Genomic DNA, 25,827 nt, shown 5'->3' on the forward strand with positions numbered 1-25,827 from the left:
AAGCAAGGTATCAACATTGAGCTATGGGAAAATGCATCCCAATTCCAGCAAGGAAAGCTGGGACCAGCCTTCTGGGTTGCACCTGGGGGATGGGTAGGTGGGGTGGTTCTGTAATAGGAGAAAGAGCCTCAAACACTTGCAATGTGTTTAGCTCTACTGGAGAGTTCACTTCCAGTGGCCCTGAAAAGAAGGCATCTCTTGATACTAGTGAGGCACTGATTTCCCGCTTCTCTAATCACTTCCTGCAGAGAAGACTCCCCCAGGACCCTGAGAGCCATATAAGAGAAAATATCACCCTACTCACAGGGGAAGCAGCGGGCGCTCTGCATTAAAGGAATGTTAGAAATACCATGAACCATTTTATAATCTGAGAGTTGAGGTGGGGTCCTATGGGTCTAAGAAGAGTACCAAGGTAACTATTATTTTATCCAGAAAGCTTCAAGAAAATACAACTTCCTAAATTAAAAAAATTGCAGTGGATATTTCAGTCATGTGGTTCTTATCCACCTAAATAGGGATTCTGTGGTCATACTACAGTGTGGGATGTAAGGGTGTGGACCCTGGTCAGACAGGTCTGGGTCAGCGTCCTGATGCACACTCAGGGTCTGTGGCCCAGGCTAGCCCCTTACCTCATCTGTAAAGTGGAAACATAATATAACTCCACACTAAGCAGTGTTGGGAGGAGGTATGAGGTAATGCACAGAAAAATTCCAAACAGTGCCGGGTACACAACGGTGCTTTATTAATGCTGGCTTATTATTTTCATATCACCAATATTGCTCTTTTGGGGAAAGTCTCCTTTGCATCTGAAATAAATCTTCGAGGTACAAAAAAGATCAAAAGAATAGATCAAATCATTCTCATATTTCCTATGGCCAGTAGAGTCACTCATTCACTCATCAAATATTTATGGGGCATTTACTGTGTCCTAGAAACCACACTAGGCACTAGGGGTACCAGAGTTGTTCAGCAACTTTTAGACTCAGAGTATTAGGTAAATGTCAAAGAATTATGTGGCAGTTAATAGGAGGGCAGTGAAAGAATTCCTCTGTTGGAGAAGAGCAGGCAGCCAGATCCTAACCCCTACTTTAGCCAGAGCAGAGCTTTTATCTCTTCCATACATGAGGATTCCTTCTTTCTGGTTAACTGTGAGAAGCCATAAAATTTCTGTAAACTCTTTACTAGTAATTTGGATATTACATCTATAAAGCAAGCATCTGCTACCTATTTATATCTCATGGGAGATTAATCAATGTCCATGTGGGAATATTCTGTGTGGCTTTGCCATAAAAAAGGTACAAGAATATTATTTTTATGAGACTCAGGCAACTCCCAAACTCCTTCTGAATGCCTTTCTTACTCAAAATCTATGTAAACTGCAAGATAGGGCTACAGGCCTGAAAAGAGAGGTCGTTATTATTCCATTTTGGAGCTGGTAAGCATGAATAATTTAAGGGTCATAACTGTAAAGGAACAAATGTCAAAAACAAATTGACAACTATTCTTTGAGCAAAGTATGGTTCATTTTCAAAAGGTCATTTTAGTAGTTTTCTCAAATAAGTTCTGAAATCTTAACTTCCCATTTTTACATTTCACACAAGCTCCAGGAAAACACATTTTAGTAAGTGTTAAGGGCACCGCGTCCAGGGTAATTGATATTCAGCAAGTGTGTTACAGCCCAGGAGGAGCTGTGAAGAGCTGACCATTTCCCATCCAGTGGGATGTCAGAGATCTGAATGCAGTGCTCTTCCTGTTGGCCGACTGTGCTGGAAACCGGGCTGCTCACTTGAAGGTGGCATTCATGCACTTGAGACATTCTGGATGAGCAGAAACTGGCTGTGACACAAACTTCTACTGAATAAAGTAGGGACAGATATAACTCATGCATTTACTTTTGTATGGCCTGGGGCAAGTTTTCTAGAATTATGTATTAGGCAGAGTATATCTCCCCGCTGTTAAAATGCAGTACTACCTCCAGCTGCAGAAATTCATCTTGGTCTCGCCATCTCTGATAGAGGTATGATGGCTCAGCACATCCCTGCACTGCCCTAAGTCCCAATGTAACCATGTGGAAGATGGGATAATAATAGTATCTATACCTCACTAGGCTGTTGTGAGAATTCAAGTGCACATGTAGGCCCAGAACACAGGAAGATTAAATAAGTAGCTATTATTATTTATATCCTACAAGTCCAAAAGTGGGCAATACCTTTGCCTGTGAACTAGTCCTCAGGCACCACATTCACATCCCAGTGAAATGGTTCTGTAGAAAGGGCACCGATGTGGGAGAAGCCTGGGCCCTAATCCCAGCTAGGGCTCTGACTGGGCATTTGATCTTGGTCAAGTCATTTACCTCTTTAGGCAAATTGAGGGGTTGGACCACATCAGTGTTTTTAACTGTTCATCAGAGCCCCAGGGCAGGATTCTGAGATCCTAACCCCCACTTTAGCCAGAGCAGAGCTTTTGTCTCTTCCATACATGAGGATTCCATATGAGATTTCACTTGAAGGAAAAGTTGTTACTGCTTATGAATAAAGTTTAAGAGCCATGGCATAAGGTGATCTATAACTTTTTAACTGCCAAAATGTATGGGTCGAAGTTCAATACTCTCACAATTAAATTTTAGAAATATATCAAATATACCAAAAAAATTGGGATGGGGGGAAAGTTGAAAGTCAGATTTCAATGAATTGCTCTACTTTTTCCTGCCAAGCTTGTAATAAAAAAAAGGACTAGTTAAAGAGTATTTCCCACCCTCCTTTCCTCCCTTTATTCCTTCTCTTCTCCTTTCTAATGAGAACATAGAGAATCTAATATATGCTGGAACTTGCACAGGGCACCAAGAATCCAGGAGTGAGCAAACTGACAGTTTCCTAAAAACTCAGAGGCTACTTAGGAGGAAAGGCAATAAACAAGTAGACAAATCAAGATTTTCAGACTGTGAAAAGGCATGCAGATGATGTCAGAAGGTGAAGTGAGAGAACACAGTGAGTGGCAGACTGATCTACTTAGGTAAGAGTGCCTGGGAAAGCCTTTAAGAAGATAAGCAACATGCAAATACCCAGGCCCGGCAGTTCCATATCCAATGATCCTGTCCTTCATTCAGCTGTTCACTCCCTTGGCCTTGCCTTAGATCTGGTCAACTGTGGCTACCTGTCATTTCTAATAAGCATGGGTGGGAGGAGAAGGGGGCAGGCTCAAGGCTAACAGGTGACCAGAGGTATCTCTCTCTTTTTTAAAGAACTTAGCCACTGAGCCCTTGAGATATTTTAATTTGCTTTTTCCTGTAGATCAGAAACTCTTAATGGAAAAATAATGTTTCAACTCCTGGTTTTATATATACATATTTTAGTAGGTAATCTACTTACCCAGTTCAAAACCCACAAAGGATAAAAATATAGTGGCTGGGCTCTGGGGCCAGGATGCATGGGTTCAAATCCTAGCTTTGTGCCTCAGTAGTTGTGGGACGTTGGGCAAGTCATTTGAGAACTTTGTGCCTCAGTTTCCTCAGCTGTAACACACACACACACTCACATACACACATGCTCACACACAGCTTCCTCCTGGTGGTGGTGTGAGGGCTAAATGCAATGACTTGGTGTCTGGCATAAAGTAAGTGCTAAATGAATGGTGTCATGCAACAAGAACCCAGGAAGGGTTCCAGACTGCTCACAATCATACTTCCCTTCCCCTTCTGATGATATAAACTGGAAACTTGAGCCCATAATTTTTCTTCAACACTTTAGCAGAACAGATGGAAACACTATCTCAGCATACTGGTAAGTATGGACTCTCTTATGCCGCCTAAAACTATGTAATTAACAGGCCATTAACCAAATAGGAAACACTGTTTTTTGATGGTGTTAATTAACTACAAACCACTCAAGCATATTAGAAAATTCGAAGATGAGTAAATAGAAAATGCTCGTTTTTGGAGGCATTAATCAACTACAAACCACCCAAGCATATAGGAAAAGGGCCAGGGGACAGCTGATAAAAATCCAAGGTGACAGGCAGAAGGGATGCTTGATCTGGGTAACACTGGCCAGCACATTTCTAAAATTCTCTGAAATTGCCCTCAATGGAAGTTCTGTTTACTTTCAACATAACTGAGCTCCTGCTGTCAGAACCGCGCTTGGCAATGGCGACTTTAAGACATCCTTCCAGCTGCTTCTCGCTAATATATACCTTGGGTGCCTTTGCTCAAGGACCACGCTCTCAGTTCCTGTGGCTTATTTAGGACACCTAACATAACACATTATTTGTTCCCTCACAGCAAGGTCTCCTCCTGACAGCCAAGATTCTATTTTTCTGTCATAAGTAATTATAAATGCACACCTCTAAAAAGATTCCCAATTTGAGGGGCATAATCTATTTTAGATAGTAAATCACAGAGACATCTCCATCCCTTGGGCGGCCAAAACATACAACTCAGATGTATGAGCTCTCACTCTGAATTCTCCATACCTAAAGAAAAATGCGATGCTCTACTTTGTTTCCCTGGGGCAGTTAGGAAAAAAAAAACTGGCACTTTTTTTGGAGCAATTTATATTGGTTTCACTTCCACTTTTTTCAAAGCTTCAGATATAACATTTCCATCTTCAAAATTCAACCCAGAAAACTGTCTGAGAGAGTCCCACTCTGAGGTTATTTGTCACTCCAATTATGCACTTGAGATTTACCCCATGACTCTGCCATCTCAACTCCTCAGTTTTCACCAGAGATTCTCTTATGTTCCTCCACCACGCACACCTCACAGTCAAGTTCCCTGCTCACAACCAGAAACTAATGGTTCATCTTTATGGCTCACGCCAACCGAACGAACACCTGGCAAATTTTCATTCCTGGTTCCTTCTGATTTTTATCTTACTAATACCTATCGTAGCTATGTGACAGCTTCTGCTTTAATGCAAAGGTTGTATCTCTGCATTCATGGAAACAGGTATCTGAGTGATATTGAAATATCGTGTCTGCTGTATCATAATGCCAACAGCTGGTATTTGGTAGGCATTCTAAGTGCTTCATATATAGCACCTCGCTGAATCTTCACAAGGAACAATCGGGGGAGCACTATTATTCATATTATTTTATAGATGTAGTAATCAAAATTCATAAAGGTCACACAGTGGGAATTGGTAGCACTGAAATTCAGATGAAGGTCAATTTGACATCCAAATTCTTATACCTTAAACTATATTTTGCCCTGGTATTAACCTTTAGAAGAACAAGGGTAATTTCTCTCATCTTCTTTTTAGTTGTAAAGAATCCATTATTCTAAAAAATGAGGTTCAGGTTACCTCATTTAGGGTGTGTAAGACTAAGTGATCAACATTTAATAAAAATAGTGGCATCTCAAAGTGATGGATTCTCTCTATTTATAGTAAATTATTTTTATTTTCTTGTGCATGTCGTTTTTCATATTCCCACCTTGAACACTCAGACTTTCAGAGGAATCTGGACGCTGCTCAGCCGGCTGTTGACTGGGAGGAACAATTGGTGGGCTCAACATATTTAACCAGTCCCTAAAAAGAAAACAAAGTGAATGAGCATGTCTGGAGTTCCACATATAGATTTTATGTTTCCTATGGATTTTCAATTCCCTGGGGCTTCCACAAAGAAACACTTTTTCCTCCTTCATATTTCAGAAAGACAGATGTCCAGATATCAATATCCAGTTCTGTAAATTGGCTAATATGGAGTCAATCACTTAACTAGCCAGTTTGAGAAATACTTCAACTAAATGAATATTCCTCTCAAAGTTTATTATTGTTGCCATTAAATTATAGCAGAATTCTTTTCACATAAGAAATTATTTCAGTAACTCAGAGGAAATGCAGCTGAGATGAAGCTCCTTATGAGCTTTGGGTAAGAAAGCCTGACAAAGTCACATGCCACATGTCATGGATGGTCACATTCCACAAGGTAACTCAAAACTGAAGTCAGTCTTGGAGCTGCCATGGAACCCAGCAGTGGTGGGAGTCAGTCTCTCTTAACTTGGGGCTTTCAAGCAGTGAAGGGAAAAGAAGCGGGAAGTGAGGGCATTTCCCCATCTCTTTACTTTCCTTCCTACTGCACTCTTTCCTGGTCTCTTGCTTCCTCTCGTAGATACCTGGGGTGTACTATTCAAGCTGGTGACATCCAGAAAGCTTGAGTCACTGCATGTTCTACTTCAAGCCCTTCTCATCTCTAAACTTACTACTGAGCTTCATTAGAGGTAGGGAGCAGTTAGGAGGATGTAAAAGATTTTCCAATGTGAATTCTATTTCTTGCACTGCTATTAGTGCCCTATATCATTTACCTTATTCTTCTCAATAGGAGTATGTCTTTATAACTAAATAATTTCTTTCTGTATTTCCTATGGTATTAATCTACAATGGGAGACAGTCCTAATCAACAGCTAAGAGCTGATAAAAATCCAGGTCAATTCCAGCTCTGTGCTACTGCAGGCCAATTCCAGCTCTGTGCTTCCTAGAGTAAGAACTTGGCCAAGTCACTTAGCATTGCTAAGCTTCATCTGTGAAAAGGAGATAATAATAGTGCTTCAGAGTTGAGTGTTAGGATTAAACAGAAAAAAATGGGAGAAAAACATTTGTTGTGAATATGGGTACAGAATTAGCACTCAATAAATTTCAGCTTTGACTACTATCATCTTCATTATCAATGAAGATCATGGTGTGGACCTACCTATAATGATAAATAAACCAAGGTAGAAACGGACTTTGTTGGAACTAAATCAGCAAAGGATGGTAGAATGATTACCAGTCTATACAGCAGATATTTTCCTTACAAACTATTTGCTCTTCCAGCATAAAAAGCATATTAATGTCAAAATTACCTAATTCCTACTTATAATATTTTACAACACTTTCAGTCACTACTCACCATAGCTATCACTAGATTATGGCTGGTGAAATAAGCAAGGTGAGCATGCTGTGTAATTGAATTTCATAATAACACATTAAGCGCATCAGAAAGGATTTGTCACAGACTTCCAAGCTAATGGGGCATTTTCTGATAAGCACTGTTTATTTAGGCTACTTAATTATAGCAGACCAAAAAATTTCTGCATTATAGGAAATTACAAGGTCATATACAAATTACCAGCCCAGTGACCTCATTACTCACTAAGGGCGATGAAGAACAGGGATGAACAGGAGAAAATAATGTTATCACATCATGACACCCCCGGTTACAAATCAGAAACTATATCATCGCAGTAGGAGCTACCCCAGTGGGGAAAGTGTAGGTGGAAGTTGTGTGAATGTTATGAAATGTAAGACACTTACTTCTTAGGTCAATAATTTGATCAATGTTTTTCCTTTTCAGCAGTAGCTATGAAAAGTACAGGGCTCTTCTTTTTGTGATTAAAAAAATTTCAGATTTATAGAAAAGTTGCAAGAAGAGTATAAAGAACTACTGTATATCCTTCACCCAGTTTCCCCACCTTTAACATTTTACCATATTTGCTCTCAATCTCTTAATCTAGGTATCTACTGACCTACCTATATATCTATCTAAACAGGGGTCAGCAAACGATGGCCCATGGGCCAAGTCTGGCCCACTGTCTGTTTGTGTCTAGCTTGCAAACTAAGAATGGTTATTACGTTTTTAAACGGTTATTAAAAAAAGTAATGTTTCATGACAGATGAAAGTTATATAAGATTCAAAATTCAGTGTCCATAAATAAAAATGTATGGGAATACAGCCATACTCATTTGTTTACATTTTGTCTATGGTTGCTTTTGTGCTACAATGGCAGAGTTAAGTAATTTATTATCTGCTCCTTTACGAAAACATCTGATGATCCCTGACCTCTATAACTGTGCACTCATATTGGTTCCTCTAATACTAATCCAACACCACAGGTTCATTCTCATTTTTCTTCTTTCCATATTTGTAACCCCTTTCTGACAGTGAGGAAACTGGCCCTCAAGATATTTACTTACTTCCTGAATTACGGAAGTTACTGAAAGTAGCTTCAGAATTGCCAAGCAAAAACAAACAAGAAATACTCACCCTACACCTACTCTCTAGAGTTCTCGATTTGCTTACAGTTATTTTTCTTCTTTGGTCAAAACACCACATTCAAAACTGACTTTGGTTCTTTTTTTCTCCATCTTCAATGTGAACATATTAGTCATTCGAAATACAATGAAAGTCATCTGCTTCCTTTTATGTTACATTTTAGACTTTTTTTCCCATTCCTGTTGATTTGTATTACTTTTGTTGTTGTTGCTGATTACATACAACATTAACAATCAAAAGTCAGAACTACAGAAGGGCACATTTAGGGTAAGAGTCACATCCTCCTATCTCTTCCAGTTTGTTCCTATCCTCTCATCACTTCTACTCTATTCCTACCCACCCCTCTAGAGGTAATAAATTTCATTAGTTCTAGTATTGCCTTTCTGTGCTTCAGTTTGCAAAAACTGAACAGATACATGTCTGTTTTTTATTCCCTTTCTTATGCAAAAGGTAGCATATTATAGTACTCTTTTGTACTTTTATATTTTTAGCTTATAATTTATCCTGGAAATCATTCCATACCAGTTCGTGGAGAGCTTTCTCTTTCCTTTTTTACAGCAGCATAATACACCACCCTATGGATGTACTATCATTTATTTCACCCTCTTCTGTGTTTGAGCATGTTTTCAATGTTTGGCAATGATTGCAATTAACACTTCCATGAATAACCTTGGGCATGTCTATTTTTGTATACTTAGAGGAAAATCCCAAAAAGGTAAATTTCTTAAAGTGGGATTCCTGGAACAAAAGGTAAATGCATACTTGGTTTTGTTAGATATTGGCAAATTCCCTTCACAAGGGTTGCACCTGTCTTAATTCTCACCAGCAATGTATGAGAATGCTGATATACCGAGAGTAACTTTAGAGGAATACGTTGTCAAGTATTTTAATGCTTTCTGATCTGAGAGGTGGGAACTGATACTTTAAAGCAGGCTTGATTTGAATTTGTTCTCATTATAAGTGGAGTTGACTGTATTTTCATATATTTAAGGGCATTTATGTAATACACATATATACATACACACACACACATGTATTTTTTTTCCATGTGCCATATATATGCTTGTTCACATCTTTTGCCCTTTCCTCTATCAGATTTTTTATCTTTTCCTCACTTTATAATTTGTCTTTGTTTATGGTGGTTTTTCTTTGTGCCATACAAAAGGTTTTATTTGTATGTAGTCAAAGGTATCAGTCATTTAAAAAAAATTGCCTCTGTATTTTGGGTCAGAGTTATAAAGCCTTTCCCTACAACCAAGTTCTGTAGAAATGCACCCATGTTTTCCTCCAGTTACTTCAAATGGCTTCATTTTTCACATTTAGATTTCTGGTCCATTTTTGGTTTATTCTGGTATATTGTGTAAGTTTGTTCTAGTAAAAGGTATATCTAATTTTACCTCTTTAAAATAACTACAGAGTTCTTTTGACAAGTAATGTTGTTTTAACACAGATTTAGAAGATTTTATACAATTAAGAAATTTTTAATCAAAGCAACTAACTCATTTGTTTAGCTTTTTACTAAGTAAGCATTTACAAAGTATAATGTAAAAAGAAAGGTTTCTATTTTAACTAAAATATAAAAACTTTGGGCTAAACAAAATCAACCAGGATTTTTCTTGCAGGACTTTTCAGAGCTTTAAAACCACTGTAAGTATCCCAAGAGGAGGCTGGAGTATGCAGCATTGCCCAAATTTATGTATCTAGAACTGTTACATCTTTTGGGACCACAGAACACACCTTGAGAAATGAGATGCTCCAAGTTATACCATTTCCCCACTCTGGTGACATTATGTTTGTTTGTTTTGTTTTTCATTTTACTTTATATATGTTTAATAATTTTATTTTTTCAAGGCATTCTTTTTTGGTGACTTGATAGTAAGCAGAAATGTACAGTCCAGCATCTATATCTTACATGTTTACATTTTTATATGTGATATTTAATGCTGGCCTATTGTCTTGATTCTTGATCAACTCCTTTAAACCTCCATGCTTTCCCCTACATAAGCAGCAAACATTCAAGGAATGGGGAGTTCTAGCTGAGGCTCCTTCACCACATGCCAGTCTTAGCTTTAGTTCTGAAGCATTTCCTTGGTCTGCTTCTTACCCAGCTACCTGTGCTCCAGAATCTACTCTTGCTTGTTGTTCCACCATTTCCATACTTGCCCCCTGGACTTGATACTCTGGTTGGTTTCCTCAGGTCTGATTATAATCGTTTTATGCCATGGACTGACTCTATCTCCCTGTAATGAAAAGCCTCCAGTTCCTTTGGTAGATAAACATCCTTTCAGTCAGGCCTGCTCTCTGAGCACATGCAGGAAGGAGCCTCTTCTTCCTCCTTCCTCTTGAGGACTCAGGTATGTCTCCCACCATTACCCTCCTCTTGAAACTGGAGGGACAGGGCTCCTAGGCACACCTGCACATATTGAGTACTGCTGCAAGAAGAGGTGCTTTATTCAAGAGTCAAGACCATGGATTTATATTAAATACACAAATAAAAATATTGAACAGATGAAGAATAAATACTATGTTGTGAATTTTTATAATGGCCAGATTGATTTAATACTAAAATCTTGGCCGTAAAGGAATACCACATTGTTTTCATTCAACCTGCATGCTAGACGGTGGACATTGCTTGTGTAGGGCTGAATCAGACACCTTTAGAACTGAAGACAATGTCCTCAGTTAAGACACACTATAGCTTCAGATCTTTTGTCAAAAAACAAGATTGTGTTTACAAGACAATTTTACATACATTTATTAATGTGCTTCCTATAAGTATTTTGTATGTGTATACACACATATATACATCTACACACACACACACAATGTATATATAAAACATTATATGAGAGCAAGTTAGCTTAATCATCCTTTTATGTATACAGTAAGCATTTATTGAACTGCTGTGTACCAGGCTGTGTGGGGATTTCAGGATAAATTATTCTTGGTTACTACACTCAAAGAGTCATGGTCTGATGGAGGTCACATTCTAGCCAAAAACACACACACACACACACACACACACAAAAACACAAAACACAAAACATGAGTTATACCCATCCATTTGTTCCTGTGAAGGAATTTACTTGCAATAGAGCTATCTACAATTTTGTATACATTTAAATAATTATTTGTGGTAGTCATTATGTCAGAAATCTAAATTATTATATATCTTTCAATTACAGCACTGAGCTACCTGCTATCTTAAAGCTCTGGGTCATTTTCACTGGGGATCCTGTATTAGGAATTTAACTATTTGCAGCAATGTCTATCCATACTTTATGAAACTTATCATTTGGTACCAGTGTACATTTCTTATTCACTGAAAGAAATTTAGATTTTAAAAATCTTTTATGGCCAGAGAACAGACTGGGGAGAGGACTAGGAGATAGCTCATTTTTGGGGACAATTCATATTCATAGATTCCTGTTAAACATTGGTGAAAATTGTTTCCCAAAAATATATACATAAATACCAAATTTTACTTTCAATTTCAGGAGGTCAGAGATAGTCTAAATCCCATATGTGAACCTCTGGGCTCCAAATAAAGAACTTCTGCATCATGGGATATCATGGAAATGGTATTTCAAGTAGTGAAAAATCCATGCTTTGCAAAGTTTTTCTGTAAAAGGCCAGATGGAAAATGTGTTAGTTCTATGAGGCATTAAGATCTCTCTAACAACTGTTTAACTCTGCTGTTGTACTGCAAAAGCAGGCATAAACAATCAGTTTATGAATGGGCATGGGTGGATTCTAATAAAGCCTTATTTATGAAAAAACAGGCAGTGGGCAGGATTTGGGCTTACAGGTTATAGTTCAATGACTCATGCCTTAGTGAAAGGAACTGTGAAGTAGACAATGCTTGAGGTTCTTATGAAAATTCCTGCTGATTTTTCTCCTAAATAGCTTTGAATCCACCTTTCTCACCATCTCCCCTTTTACCACCAAGGTCTAAGCAACTATCTTGGCTTGTGTTATCTGTAGCAAAAGCTCCTACCTGATCCCCTCATATTCACTCATCCTGGCTTCATTTCTCCTCTGTTCTCCACACTATAGCCAAAATTACTTGACAGTATGTCCGTCTCTTGTTTCAAAGTGTCTTCCCAGTGTCATTGGGAAGCCATCATCCTCAGCAGAAAGATCAGAACCCTTTCCTTAGCCTTTGAGGCTTTGCATAGACTAGTCTCTACGTATTTTTCCAACCTCTTGTACAATGTTCCCTCTCACTCCCTGTGCTCCAGCCACGCTGGGCTTCTCTCAGTTCCTGGAGTGGCCATGCTCCCTACCATCACCAGGTCTTTGCCCAGGCTGTGCCCCTTGTCTAGACCATGCTTTCTTCCCCTCTTTCTACTGTCCCTTGGCCTGGTGAATTCATACCCAACCTTTGTATTTTGGCTAAAGAATCACACTCTTGGGAAATCTTCACTGACATCCCCTCTTCAATCTAGTTGAGTTCCTTTCACACCTTTTCTTAGAGCAACTGTGATTTTCTCGTTAAGAGCTCTTGTCTCAGCTCATAATTACAACCTCATTTGTTTGATCATTTGATGAATGTCGTCCTCCCGATTAGACTCTAGCTCCTAGCAGAGTTCCTGGCACAGAGTAGCTGCTCCCTCAATATTTACCAAATGTATGACTATTCAAATAGTCTCTTTCTTAGCTAAGAATACTGAGTGGTACTTGGTATTAAAAGTCTCCATAACAATAAAAAATGCTGCTGTTGTAACCTACTCTGCATTCTTCTTCCATCTTGCTCTTTCTCTGCTTGCTAAAAGCATGCTCTTGTTTCCTTACCACGTGCTCAATATACACACACAGGTCAGGGACACACACCTGCTTTTTTATAGCCAAGAAAGAAAAATTTAATTTTCTACTTCAGGAAGCAGAATGTTGATTCAGAAACATATTTACTAGCTTCAAAAAACTAAGAAAATATGTGTTCCTTTTTTAAAAAACTAAAACATACAGACAGTGTTCTCAATAGCATTTCTTCATAGAATTCATCTCCCACTTCAAGCAGGGATCTTAAAATATAAGTTGGGAACTCTTTTGCATATCTCTTTTTTTTTCTTATTTTTAAAACTTTTTATAAAGACAGGGTCTTGCTATGTTTCCCAGCCTGAACTCTAACTCCTAGCTTCAAGCGATTCTCCCACCTCAGCCTCCCAAACTGTTGGGATTACAAGTGTGGGCCACCACGCCCTCTTTCATATATCTCTTAAGATGGGCTTGAATAAGTATTAAGATGCTGTTGTTTAATTTTGGTTTGTTTTCCTCAGAAGTCTCTAACCAGATTCTTAGCATTGAAGAAGAACCCCCATTGATGTTCTGAAACCCTTCCACAACACTCCCACCAAGTGGGTTATCTAATCTATGCTTGATTACCATCAGAAACTGTGTACCTACTGCTTTCAAATATCACATTTCATCTTCAAGTAGTTCTGCCTGTTCAAGAGTTTTTCCTCATGTTGAGGTAAAATCTGTTTTCTTTTTACTTGTACCCATTTCTCCCACCCTTATCCCTTATGGCTAAGGAACAATTCTAACCTTTTTAAAAGACACAGTAGAAGAGAGCTAAGGGACTGTTCAAGACTCCTTTCTCCCCCTTCTCCTTGGAATAGCCACCTCTAAACACATGGCTTTCTGGAGTAGATTGGTCCAGAGGTGGACACCCAACCTAATATGGGCCTATTGCTGTGCTTCCCTGAACTTCTCAAACTGGATCTGAAAAAGAGAGTCTCACAATGAAGATGGGAGCTGAACAAAGTGAAATTCAGATGCCACTGGTGATCCCATTTCCTGTCACATGGAGAAAGCCAGTCTGAAGAGAGAATGAGGAAGCTTAAAGTCTGGATTGTAGGGGAATGAAACAGTATTGGCACCACTGAATTAATTGGAAAACTAGGAAGAGAAAACCAGTTTGGGACGATGGAAGTGCTTGGTTTAGCACAAGGGGGAATCTGAGGTCTTGAAAGTTTTTCCATGTGGTGATGTGCTGGAAATATTTAGGGATACCTTACTGAGTCTTAGACTTAGCTCTTGAATATATGTCTCCAAACCCATTGCCATTATCCTAGTCTGTGTTTCTAGCACCTCTCCCGTGGTCTTCCTCTAGCCAATCTGGACTCCATATAGTCCAAACCAGAGTAAGCTTTTCAAAATTTGTGTTTAGGGTAAAATCCCAAATTACCACATTGGTTTAAAGCCTTGCATAGCCTGGTTCTATTGCTCCAGCATTTTTTGTATCTTTCCCTTACAGTCACCACCACACTCCCCTCAGGTTTCACAGGAAAGCCACATCCTTAGTCTCTCTTCTTACAACAGCCTAGTTGACTCTCTTCATCCTCAGTCTTCAGCTTTCAGCTCAAATGTTACTTCAGAGAAGGCTTGCTTGAATTCTAAGTCTACCACAAGTTCTCCCAGTCAATATCCCAGCAGGAAACATTTGGCATACTCACATTAGGATGATCTGGGGAGAATTTGAGGGAGGGCTTATTACAAAGGTAAGAACAGGCAGGGGATCCAAATGGGACCGTATGAATACCAGGGCTGTTCCACCCTTAGACCTTAAGGGAAAAGGAAGAGGCAGTGGCCAGACCCAGAAAGCAAAAGGTGTGGAGAGAGGGCCTTCTTGATGGGAGCTGTGACCCTGGGCCGAATTTTGCAGTAAGCCTGAATTAGTCCTATAGGGAGGGAGATGGGGAAGAGCACCCCTGACTTCCTTCTCCCTCCTTCTCTGATCTTCATTGGCTGAGTGTCTTCATTGGCTGAGAAGCCAGAGGACAAGGAAGTCCATTGATGTAGTTTATGTCTATCAGCCTCTCTGGACAGAGAGCAGCATGAAGGGTGGATATAGCAGGGCTGAGAGAAGATGTCCGGAAAGATACCATGGTTACTACACATCAGTCATCTCAGTGTGTAACGATCTGCCCATTTGTGTGACTGAGTCATGTCTGGCAGGTCATGTCTGACTTCTTCATATATTGAATTCTCAATAAATGTTTGCTGAATGAATGCTCATAGGAAGGCCAGGGCTAAAAGAGAAAGACATATAGATGAGAGCAAAAAGAAAAAGACATGTAGATGAGAGCAAAAAGATGGGAAAATGGATGAGTTCTCTGAGGAAGAACTTGTAAGGAGAAGGTCAGGAGAGCATGCTCTGAGAGTGGTGGGAGGAATAACAGGGGCTGAAAAGGCAGCTAGTTGAGAATGACATAAGAATTATGCTTGCCAGACATTTCTTCTCCCCTCCTAAAAGTGCTCCCAGAGGATGTATACGTTATCATGACATCTGGAATAGGATCACATCTCTTCCACAGCAAAAGGTGGGAAACACAATGCATAAACAAATACTACTGTGTTTTCATCTCACATCAATCCAGGTTTATATGGACATATGCAATAAACACTCATACAAATGGGAAATCATACTCTTTCTTCTGGTTTCTACAAAATCACCACTCCTGCCTATGTCTTTATTAGATAAATCCACAAAACAGAGAGGATCCAGCTTCCCACAAGTGCTCAGTGCTCTAAGAAATCACAAGCACCATCTTCTCTATGCTCTATTAAATATACTATATATGTTCTCTGCAGAATGTCTTTCTATCTTTCCTTATGCCAGTATTTTCCCTCAGGTTAAGAAAATATTAATGACAAAGCATCTTGGGACTATTTTCTAGACATTGAACTATTACATATGCTAGATAATTCAACTCTGAGGCACAAATCCAGATATCAGGCATTGAATTCAGCAGTATGTGAACAGTAACATCCCATCTACTTGAGATAATATGAAAGAAAGCTGACCCTTTTCTTCCCTTCTATAGACTGTTATCATCATAGTTGCTTTATAATTTTACACTTAGTAGATGTTTATCGAGCCCCTGTGCTGTTGCAGACTTCATGCTGGGTACTGAGGAGTAAGACATAGTTCCTGCCTTTAAGGAATTTGGTCTACTGGGAACAGGTCACTAGACCAACATTTATAAGAGAGTGAAGTAAGTGTTCGATAGAGGTAAGCCCAAGGAACCTCTTATAGTCAGGAGAATAGTTCAGGGAAGGCTTTCTAGCAAAAGTCATGAAAGGGTTATTCCTGAAGGATGAGAATGAGGCAGCCAGATAGTGAAGAGATGGAAGAATATTCTATAAGGAACAGCATGAATTACAGTAGAAAGGTGTGAGAGAGACCTTGGGGTACTCCTAGCAACTGTAGTCAGTTGTTGAAGAAGCAGGATGCTTAGATGGCAAACTAAGGAATTCTTACCTTATTATGAAGGCGCTGGAGACCTACTGAAGAATAGAAGAATCTTGGATTTGCATTTGAGAAAGCTCACAGTGGCAGTGGTGGGAGACTGAATTAATGGAGAATAAGAGAGGGACCAGGAAGGTCAGTTAGGAGCTTCTTGTTGTATACTTTAGGCAAAATAGAATAGTGTTATTTTGGGAATTTAGTACATAGGTGTTTGAAATCATTCTATGATAAAGACACATGCACACATATGTTTATTGTGGCACTATTAACAACAGCAAAGATTTGGAACCAACCCAAATATTCATCAATGATAGATTGGATTAAGAAAATGTGGCACATATACACCACGGAATACTATGCAGCCATAAAAAGCATGAGTTCATGTCCTTTGCAGGGACATGGATGAAGCTGGTAACCATCATTCTCAGCAAACTATCACAAGATCACAAAACCAAACACTGCATGTTCTCACTCATAAGTGGGAGTTGAACAATGAGAAAACATGGACACAGGGAGGGGAACATCACACACTGGGGCCTATCGGGGAGTGGGGGGCTAGGGGAGGGATAACATTAGGAGAAATACCTAATGTAGGTGACGGGTTGAAGGGTCCAGCAAACCACCATGGCATGTGTATACCTATGTAACAAACCTGCACGTTCTGCACATGTAACCCAGAACTTAAAAGTATAATTAAAAAAAACAAAAAGAAACAAACAAAAAACCAAAACCAAACAGACAAACAAAAAAGAAACATAGAACCTTCCCATTAACAATATCCATTTCCCAGTGTGTCAAAATAGCATTATAAGGGGATCAGAACATGCTACCCCCAAATATGCCATATTAGCATATTGATTTTGAGCTAAAGACCATTGGAAAACAGTAGATGCAAGAAGAGCTCTCTGATCTTCTACTTTCTCCCTAAAATCAGGGCATAAATTTCCTCTGAGAAGGACATTCTTCCTGTACCAGGAGAGGAGAACATTCTTATCTCCAGAGATGGGGAGGTAACACTGAGATGAATCTCTACGAACAAATCTTACTAAAACAACCCCTGTCTTCCATTAGTTTTCCCCATACATTTCTTAATCACATCCCCACAATTTACCGCCCCTAGCCCAAACCCCTTTTCCTGTTGTCTTGTCACATCTCCACAATTTATCTCTCATTGTTATAATGGTATATAGTCTTCTGGGTCTAGCCCTTCTTTGAGTCTTAATTTCTTTTCTATGAAGACTTCCACGCACATGAAAAATTAAAATATTAACATCAAGTAAAATTTGCATGCTTTTCTCCTGTTAATTTTTCTTTTGTTAGTTTCACTCATGGGCCCCAGCCACAGAACCTAAGAAGGCAGAGAAAGTCTTTCCTCCCCTTCACAATGTACAGAAATTTCCAGAGAAGACATCTTGTTTTTGTCATTCTGTGAGAGTGGGGATCTTAAGTGATGGCAGTTTGCCTCAAGGGTCTTACACTCTAATAAGGAATATTTTAGATTCTTTTTATGTGTCTCATAAATAGTTATTCAGTGTCTTTGTGCCCAACACTGTGTTGGATATGTAAGGATACTGAACAAATACAAGGCATGGTCCCAGAAAAGTAGACACATATATGAATGTATAGGTCAAAAGAAAAGAAATATAAATGTCCCCCCAAAAACACAAAAATGCTTGAGCTTGTATATCATTACAGCAATACAAATTAAAATAATGATATACTATTGATACATAGTAGCTTAGTAAAAATTCTAACATTTGATAAAATAGGGTAAAATTAAGGAGATGGGACACAAACAGCATAAACTGCCAGAAGTGTAAATTGGTGAACAGTTTGGTAATATCTATCAAAATTATCTTTTGACCAAGTAATTCCACTGCTAGAAATTAACTGTAAACACATACTTGCCTAGCTTCATAAATATGTGCAAATGAAGATGTTTATTACGGCACTGTCTACAGTAACAAAGAGCTGGAAACCACCTAAATAAATGTTCATTACCAGGGAACTGACTGAATAAACTATGGTACATCCAAACAATGAAATAATATCTAGCAGCCAAAGTTGAATGTGGTCAATCTATCTGTACAAATTCAAAAAATTTAAAAAAGTTGTAGAAAAATACAGTCTTAACCTTTTTATACAGAAAAAATACATGTATAAAAATACATTTTCTAATATATGCGTAGAAAATTTCTGAAGAATGCCCAAGAAATTGTTAACCATAATCACATCTGACAGTAGAAACGTAGGGTTGGGCGTGGGAGGAGTAAGACTTATTTTTTACCTTCTGCTTTTCTACCCTGGTTGAATTTTTTTTACTCCTTTTTTTTTAAGCAGTCTCTCACTTCAGGAGCTTCTAATTGGATGAGATCTATAAGAAAACCCTTCTGAAATATAGCTTCAAAATATCTTTATAAAGTATTTTAGGTGACAAGTGCTTATGAAACATAGGTGTTAGATTGGCCCCTTGACCAACTAAGAAGGAGAGAGTGAAATGGGTTTTCTTCCTCATACTCACTTGCATGGTCTAAATTGATCCTAGCAGCTTTCACCATTAAAAACATGAATTTGGCCACGTGCAGTGGCTCATGCCTGTAATCCCAGCACTTTGGGAGGCTGAGGCTGGAGGATCACTTATGCCCTGGAGTTCGAGACCATGGGAAGTATAGTGAGATCTCAACTCTACCAAAAAAAAAAAAAAAAAAAAAAAAAGGAAAAGAAAAGAAAAAAGAAAAAAAAAGTAGTCCCTACTTGGGCTACTTGGGAGGCTAAAGTGGGAGAACTGCTTGAGCCTGGAGGGTCGAGGCTACAGTGAGCTACAATTGTGCCACTGCACTCCAGCTTGGGTGACAGAATGAGACCTGGTCTCAAAAATAAATAAATTTTTAAAAAAGTAAACTCCAATAATGAAAGCTAAACATTTTAGGTCTTTGCAAATATTGCTCATGGTCCTGGAAATTGTCAAGTTTTCATTTGTATAAACAACAGTTGCTTTATCTAATGCTATAGATATGACTAAAACAAGTAGGTGCTAACTTTTTAATTTAATTTAATTTTTAAAAACACATCATTCAAGATCCTGATTTATTTTAAAAAAATGGTTCCTGTGCTGCTATCCGCAATGTCAGGTCTGTCTATTCAGTGATATAACTTGACAAAGAATGGTTACAATGGCAAAGTTGGAAGATGCTCTAGAATAGAGAGGCAGCCTAGCTAAAATCTCAGAGGAAACTCATAGACTTTTTCCATTTTAGGAAATATATTTACATGAGTTTGGGAAAAGTTTAATATTATGTTTTAATTTTCCTTTCAAATAATTTTTTTCTTTTTTTAGTTGCTGGAGGAAGAAAGGTCTAAACCTCATGGAAAACTGTACAGTGACTCACTTATCTTTTACCTTTCATTGGAGAAGAATCATTTCAGGGGTGAAAATTCTCAAGGAAGTCAGTTTATCTGCTCAAAACAGAAAAAACTAATCAAGCATTGTCTGATTAATTACAGACACTTGAAAAAAAAGTTATCAAGGCCTAAAGCTGTAATCAATTTAATCAACATGCAAAGAGCCAATCTATGGTTTTCTTGATTAACAAAGCTGAATGTTAAATAGCAAAGTGTGACATTGTAGTGCCATTAGCTCGAGCTACAAATTGAGCATTTTCCCTAAATATTCAAAATCAGGTCAGGATAAAGTGAACATTGTTTTTTACTTTATTTCTTATGATGAGGACCGTGGGTGTGAACATTTTAATTCTTCCCCTTGATATTCCCATGCAGGAAAAATACATTTTATTTAAGTAGTAGAAATGGGTAGTAACTTCAAAATGCTTGCATAAAGGCACACACAAAAAATCAACTACCTGAGGCCGGGCGCGGTGGCTCAAGCCTGTAATCCCAGCACTTTGGGAGGCCGAGACGGGAGGATCACGAGGTCAGGAGATCGAGACCATCCTGGCTAACACGGTGAAACCCCGTCTCTACTAAAAAAATGCAAAAAACTAGCCGGGCGAGGTGGCGGGCGCCTGTAGTCCCAGCTACTCGGGAGGCTGAGGCAGGAGAATGGCGTGAACCCGGGAGGCGGAGCTTGCAGTGAGCTGAGATCCGGCCACTGCACTCCAGCCTGGGCGAGAGAGCGAGACTCCGTCTCAAAAAAAAAAAAAAAAAAAAAAAAATCAACTACCTGGAAAGATCACACAATAAAATAGAAGCACAAGAAAGTGATGTGAGATTTCTCAGTTTAGTGTCATCCTAGTTGGTTATGGAATTCATCAGGAAAAGACATGCCAGACACAAAGAGATGAAATGTCCTTATTAGATTTTTAAGATGTGAATGTGAAGTGCATCTATATAGTGTCTGATGAGCAAATCAGAAAATTCAATCTGCTTATTTTATTTGCATAAAGTCAATTTAAACGTCAAAATATCTAACACAAGACTAGTTTATTAATGGTGTGTTTCTCACTCTTAAAAATCACGGTTTTAGCTATAAAGTGATGGCTATATTTTGTGTAGCCAAACACTGTCTGGAGTTTTATCTGTTAAAACAGCAATTCTCAATCTTTTGAGGGTAAAGATCCATTCTTTTTTGTTCTTAAAATTTGGTAAAAGCACAAATAAATACTTGCTAACTAGTGTAAACCCAGACAATCTGAGACAGGTCTCAGTTAACTTAGAAGGTTTATGTTGCCAAGGTTGAGGATGTATGCCCATGACACAGCCTCAGGAAGTCCTGACGATGTGTGCCCAAGGTGGTCGGGGCACAGCTTGGTTTTATACATTTTAGGGCGACATGAGACATCAATCAATACGAGTAAGATGTATGTTGGTTCTGTCCAGAAAGGCGAGGACAACTTGAAGCAAGGAGGGGGGCTTTCAGGTCACAGGTAGGTGAGAGACAAATGGTTGCATTCTTTTGAGTTTCTGATAAGCTTTTCCAAAGTAGACAATCAGAATATGCATGTGTCTCAGTGAGCAGAGGGATGACTTTGAATAGAATGAGGCAGGTTTGCCCTAAGAAGTTTCCAGCTTGAATTTTCCTTAGTGATTTTGGGGGCTTAAGATATTTTCCTTTCACACTAGTGTGATTGCAACACACTAGTTAGCAAGTATTTATTTGCTAACTAACTACCACAAATAGTTTCATTATGAAAATATGCATATAACTCACCTAAAAATAAATGGGAAAGAATTCAAGTTGATCTTAATACTATTCATATTTACATATGTTTTCTTAAAGGGAAGTGGAAGGGAAGTAGAAAGAGAAGGGTATACATGGTATATAGTAGTCACTCAATAAATACTTATGAACTGCTAAAGCCTACTTGCTAGTTATATATTATGGCAACTATAATTTTGGTCAGTCTAACATACTTTTCCTCTCCCTTTTCTTTTTTTCCTGAGATGGAGTTTTGCTCTTGTTGCCCAGGCTGGAGTGCAATGGTGCGATCTCGCCTCACCGCAACCTCCGCCTCCTGGGTTCAAGTGATTCTCCTGCCTCAGTCTCCTGAGTAGCTGGGATTACAGGCATGCGCTAGCATGCCTGGCTAATTTTGCATTTTTAGTAGAGATGGGGTTTCTCCATGTTGGTCAGGCTGGTCTTGAACTCCTGACCTCAGGTGGTGATCCGCCTGCCTCGGCCTCCCAAAGTACTGGGATTACAGACGTGAGCCACTGCTCCCGGCCTTCCTCTCCCTTTCTGAGAACTTAGCACTTTTTTCCTATGAGCAACTCATTTCATGTGGTTTGAGGGGCTAAGCCTCCCTTAACTCCCAATATGGGGGTGAGCATGAGACCCAAGCTGGGCAACAGTCCACTCTTGGAATTTTGCTGGTTTTATAAGTAGTGAGCATAATGCTGTGGGAGGCCAGAATATGCCACTCCCAAATATGCCTTTTTAGCACAGAGATTGTTGAGCTAAAGACAGTTATGAAGACACAGATGCAAGAAAACTCTCTGTCCTCTATTTGCCTAAAAGTAGGAGATAGATTAATAAAGATAAAAGGTATATTGGTCCCTCTTCTACCAGGGAGGACAAAGGTTAACCACAGAAGACAACGTGAGTCCCTTATAGGCCTGAAGATGGCACCAGAGGAATCGACATGAACAAGCTTGACTCACTGGCCTTTATCTGCCATTTATTTGCCTTCCTACAAATTGCTGCCCTTAGAGACTTAAACCCTTTTCCTTTTTCTTGTCACTTCTTTAAAAATTTACTGTTCTTGTTGAAGATAATATATAAGCTAGAATTCAAAGCCACTTCTTTGAGACCTACTCATTTTCCCGGTATCTCGTATGTATTACATACATATTTGAAAATATACATGCTAATTAACTGTTTTTCTCCTGGGAATCTGTTTTATGTTACAAGAGTTCATTCCAACTAAGAACTTATGAGGATTGAGGGAAAAAATTATTTTTCCTCTGTTACAATGCAAACAGGAACTGTGTAGAGGCCTGGTTAGAAAAAAGGCAACAGAAAGAACAGTAAAGAGATGAAGAGACAGTCCTTTCACCATTTGAGGTCTGGGATTCAATCTTGCCTGCAGATCAACCTCTGGACTCATCCACTGTGGGAGTGTGAAAGGAAAACAAATCTTGGGACCCCAAATCACTAAGCCAAAGGGAAGAGCCAACCTCGGAACTGCTTAGGGCAAACCTGGCTCCCATTCTATTCCTAAGAAAGAGAGCTACTAAGATTAAAAACAAACAACAACAACAACAACAAAAAACACTAGTTACATACCTCCCTCACAAAGAATTTCCTTGTGGATAAAGAACAGACAGAACTCAAAGTCATTCCTCTGTTCACTGAGATGAATGCATATCTAATTGCTTCCTTTGGAAAGGTTCATCAGAGACTCAAAAGAATGCAACCATTTGTCTCTTACCTACCTATGACCTGGAAGCCCCCTCCCTGCTTTGAGTTGTCTTTCCTTTTTGGACGCAGCCAATGTACATCTTACATGTATTGACTGATGTCTCAAGTCTCTCTAAAATGTACACAACCAAGCTATGCCCCGAACACCTTGGGCACACGTTGTCAGGACCTCCTGAGGCTGTGTCACAGGCGTGCATCATTAACTTTGGCAAAATAAACTTCCTAAATTGACTGAGACCTGTTTCAGATATTTGGGTTCCACAGGAGCCTATAAACGTGTGATTTGTAACTAACAGGCTCCTCACTCATGTCAAAGTGTGCACAAGTGAATGATATCTATTGAATATATTTTCCCAACAGAAAAACAAAGGCTAAGAAAAACTGTATGAATTTACAATATTTCTCAAGAGGTCCTTTAGAATCTCTACATTTCTATAGGACATACTTAAATATTATCTTGTTCTGGGAGTCTGGAGTGGCTTCCTAATGTGGGGAAAAAGTAAGTGGGAGGCCCCCACTGGTCCATATCCTGCCACAGACTCCTATAATCCTAGCCACACTAAGTCCTAAGGAGCTGCAGCATGGTGCCATTTCGAGAGCGTTACCCTCACTGAACTGTGTCCTACTCTGCCACTGGGGCTGAGGTGCCACAGGTAGTAATCCCATATCCTGCCTCTAGCAGAGGTATGGTTGTGAATTTTCATGTGCCCCAAGGACAAATTCCACTGCTCATGACCTGGACTGCTGCTGCTACAGGTTTCCCAGCTGCCATCCTAATGGCTGCTTCCAGAGAAAGCAACCCCAGCCTGCTTAGTAGTAGGACCAAAGTGCAGCTACAGCCACCCCGACCTGCGCATTTTGCCAGTGGCCTGAGGATCACCTAGTCCCTGTCCACCACAGTCAAGCGCCTGCATGCATCACTGTGGAGGGCCTGAGGGCAGATCTTCCCAGCCTGGCTTTACACTCCCAGGTACCTGAGCACACTGTCTAGGGGGCCGGGAATTATCCAGCCCAGTCCATCACTAGAGGAACGTGGGTACTCCTCTTGGGGTGTGAGGTGGGGCCTTCTCTACCTGCTGCTACCATAACAGCTGGCACCCACCTGCATGCCACCTGCAGATATGGGGAATGACTCCTGCTCAACCCCTTGAAGCTACTGCCAACACCAGTGTGGACCACTTGGGTCCCAGAGAGTTGTTCTACCACTGCTACTACCATCACCTATGCCAGAGTCACTGCCCAGGAACTTGAGAACCTGCACACCCACCTGATCCCCTGCTTCTATTTCTGGCACCCAAGTAAGCCACTTAGAGGCCCAAGAATTGGCCTGCCTGGAACCACTAACACAGGATCCAGTGTATGCTGCTCTGGGGCCCAAGTACAGGCATGGTCAGCCTACTGCTGCCACCATTGAGGTCTGGTGACTGGCTCACCTGGCATCCCAGTTCCTAGCAAAACTTCACTAAGGCTTCACTAACAAACATACCTTAAGCCACTGAGTAAATAATAGACACCACTGACACTGTTTATAGCCAAAGATATCATACAGGGACTACACTACGGCATGCACCCAGAATCAAAACCAAGTGTCCTACCCAACCAACACCAAAGATAGATCTTCAGGAAAAATTTCTCCCCAATAAAAACATATTCAAATAATTGGAAGAAGTGACAGTTACACCAGATGGGCAGATAATCAATGTTAGGATCCAGGAAACATAAAAAAGTAAAGAAATATGACAACTCCATAGGAACACAATAATAATTCAGCAACAGATCACAATCAAAAAGAAATTCATAAAGTCCTGGAGACAGAATTCAAAATACTGATACTAAAGACGCTTAATGAGATACAAGAGAATTCTGAAAAGCAATACAAAAATGTCAGAAAAACAATTCAGGATATAAGTGAGAAATTTACCAAAGAGACAGATATCATAAAAAAGAACCAAACACATATAAACTAAAAATAAAGGGAAGGATAAGGATATTCCATGCAAATGGAAACAAAAGGTGAGCAGGAGTAACTATGCTTATATCAAATAGAATAGACTTTAAGCAAAATACTAAAAGAAGACAAACAAGGTCACTGTAATGGTAAAAGGATCAATTCAGCTAGAGGATATAACCATCTAAACATCTGCGCACCCAATATCAGAGCACACAGATATATAAAGCAAATATTATCAGAGCAAAAATTCTGGAACTAAAAAATCCACTGAATGAAATAGAAAATACATTCGAAAGCTTCAGCAACACACTAGATCAAGCAGAAGAATCTCAGAACTGAAAGATAGCTATTTTGAAATAACCAAGTCTGACAAAAATAAAAAAGGAGGAAAACATTCACGACTTATAGGACACCATAAAGTGACCAAATATTTGAATTTTGGGTGTCCCAGAAGGTGAAGAGAAAACGAAAGGGTTAGAAAAATCTATTTAGCAATATGATAATGGAAAAATTCCAAATTCTAGCAAGAGATTCAGATATTCAGATACAAGTTCAGAGATCCCCAAACAGATATAATTCAAAAAGTTCTCCCCAGCACATTATAGTCAAAAATGTCAAAAATCAAAAACAAAGAGAGAATTATAAAACCAGCAAGATAAATGCATCTAGTCATTTATAAGGGAACCCTTATCAGACTAACGGTGGATTTCTCAGCAGAAA

The 25,827-nt window shown here is 39.3% G+C and overlaps 1 protein-coding gene and 1 pseudogene across 4 annotated transcripts in view; both read right to left on the reverse strand.

Annotated features, from left to right (window-relative positions):
* Positions 1-25,827, reverse strand: part of LOC126948836 (B-cell CLL/lymphoma 7 protein family member C-like) — a 1,005,321-nt pseudogene that overhangs the window by 47,675 nt on the left and 931,819 nt on the right.
* CFAP20DC (CFAP20 domain containing) overlaps positions 1-25,827 on the reverse strand; it is a 307,261-nt gene that overhangs the window by 7,637 nt on the left and 273,797 nt on the right. For all 4 annotated transcript variants that reach the window (XM_050781227.1, XM_050781230.1, XM_050781228.1 and 1 more), the window contains one exon: positions 5,428-5,522. In XM_050781227.1, the coding sequence (XP_050637184.1) occupies positions 5,428-5,522 (95 nt within the window). The remainder of the gene's footprint in view (positions 1-5,427; positions 5,523-25,827) is intronic.

This window comes from Macaca thibetana, chromosome 2, assembly GCF_024542745.1.
Source record: "Macaca thibetana thibetana isolate TM-01 chromosome 2, ASM2454274v1, whole genome shotgun sequence".
Classification (NCBI taxonomy): Eukaryota; Metazoa; Chordata; class Mammalia; order Primates; family Cercopithecidae; genus Macaca; species Macaca thibetana.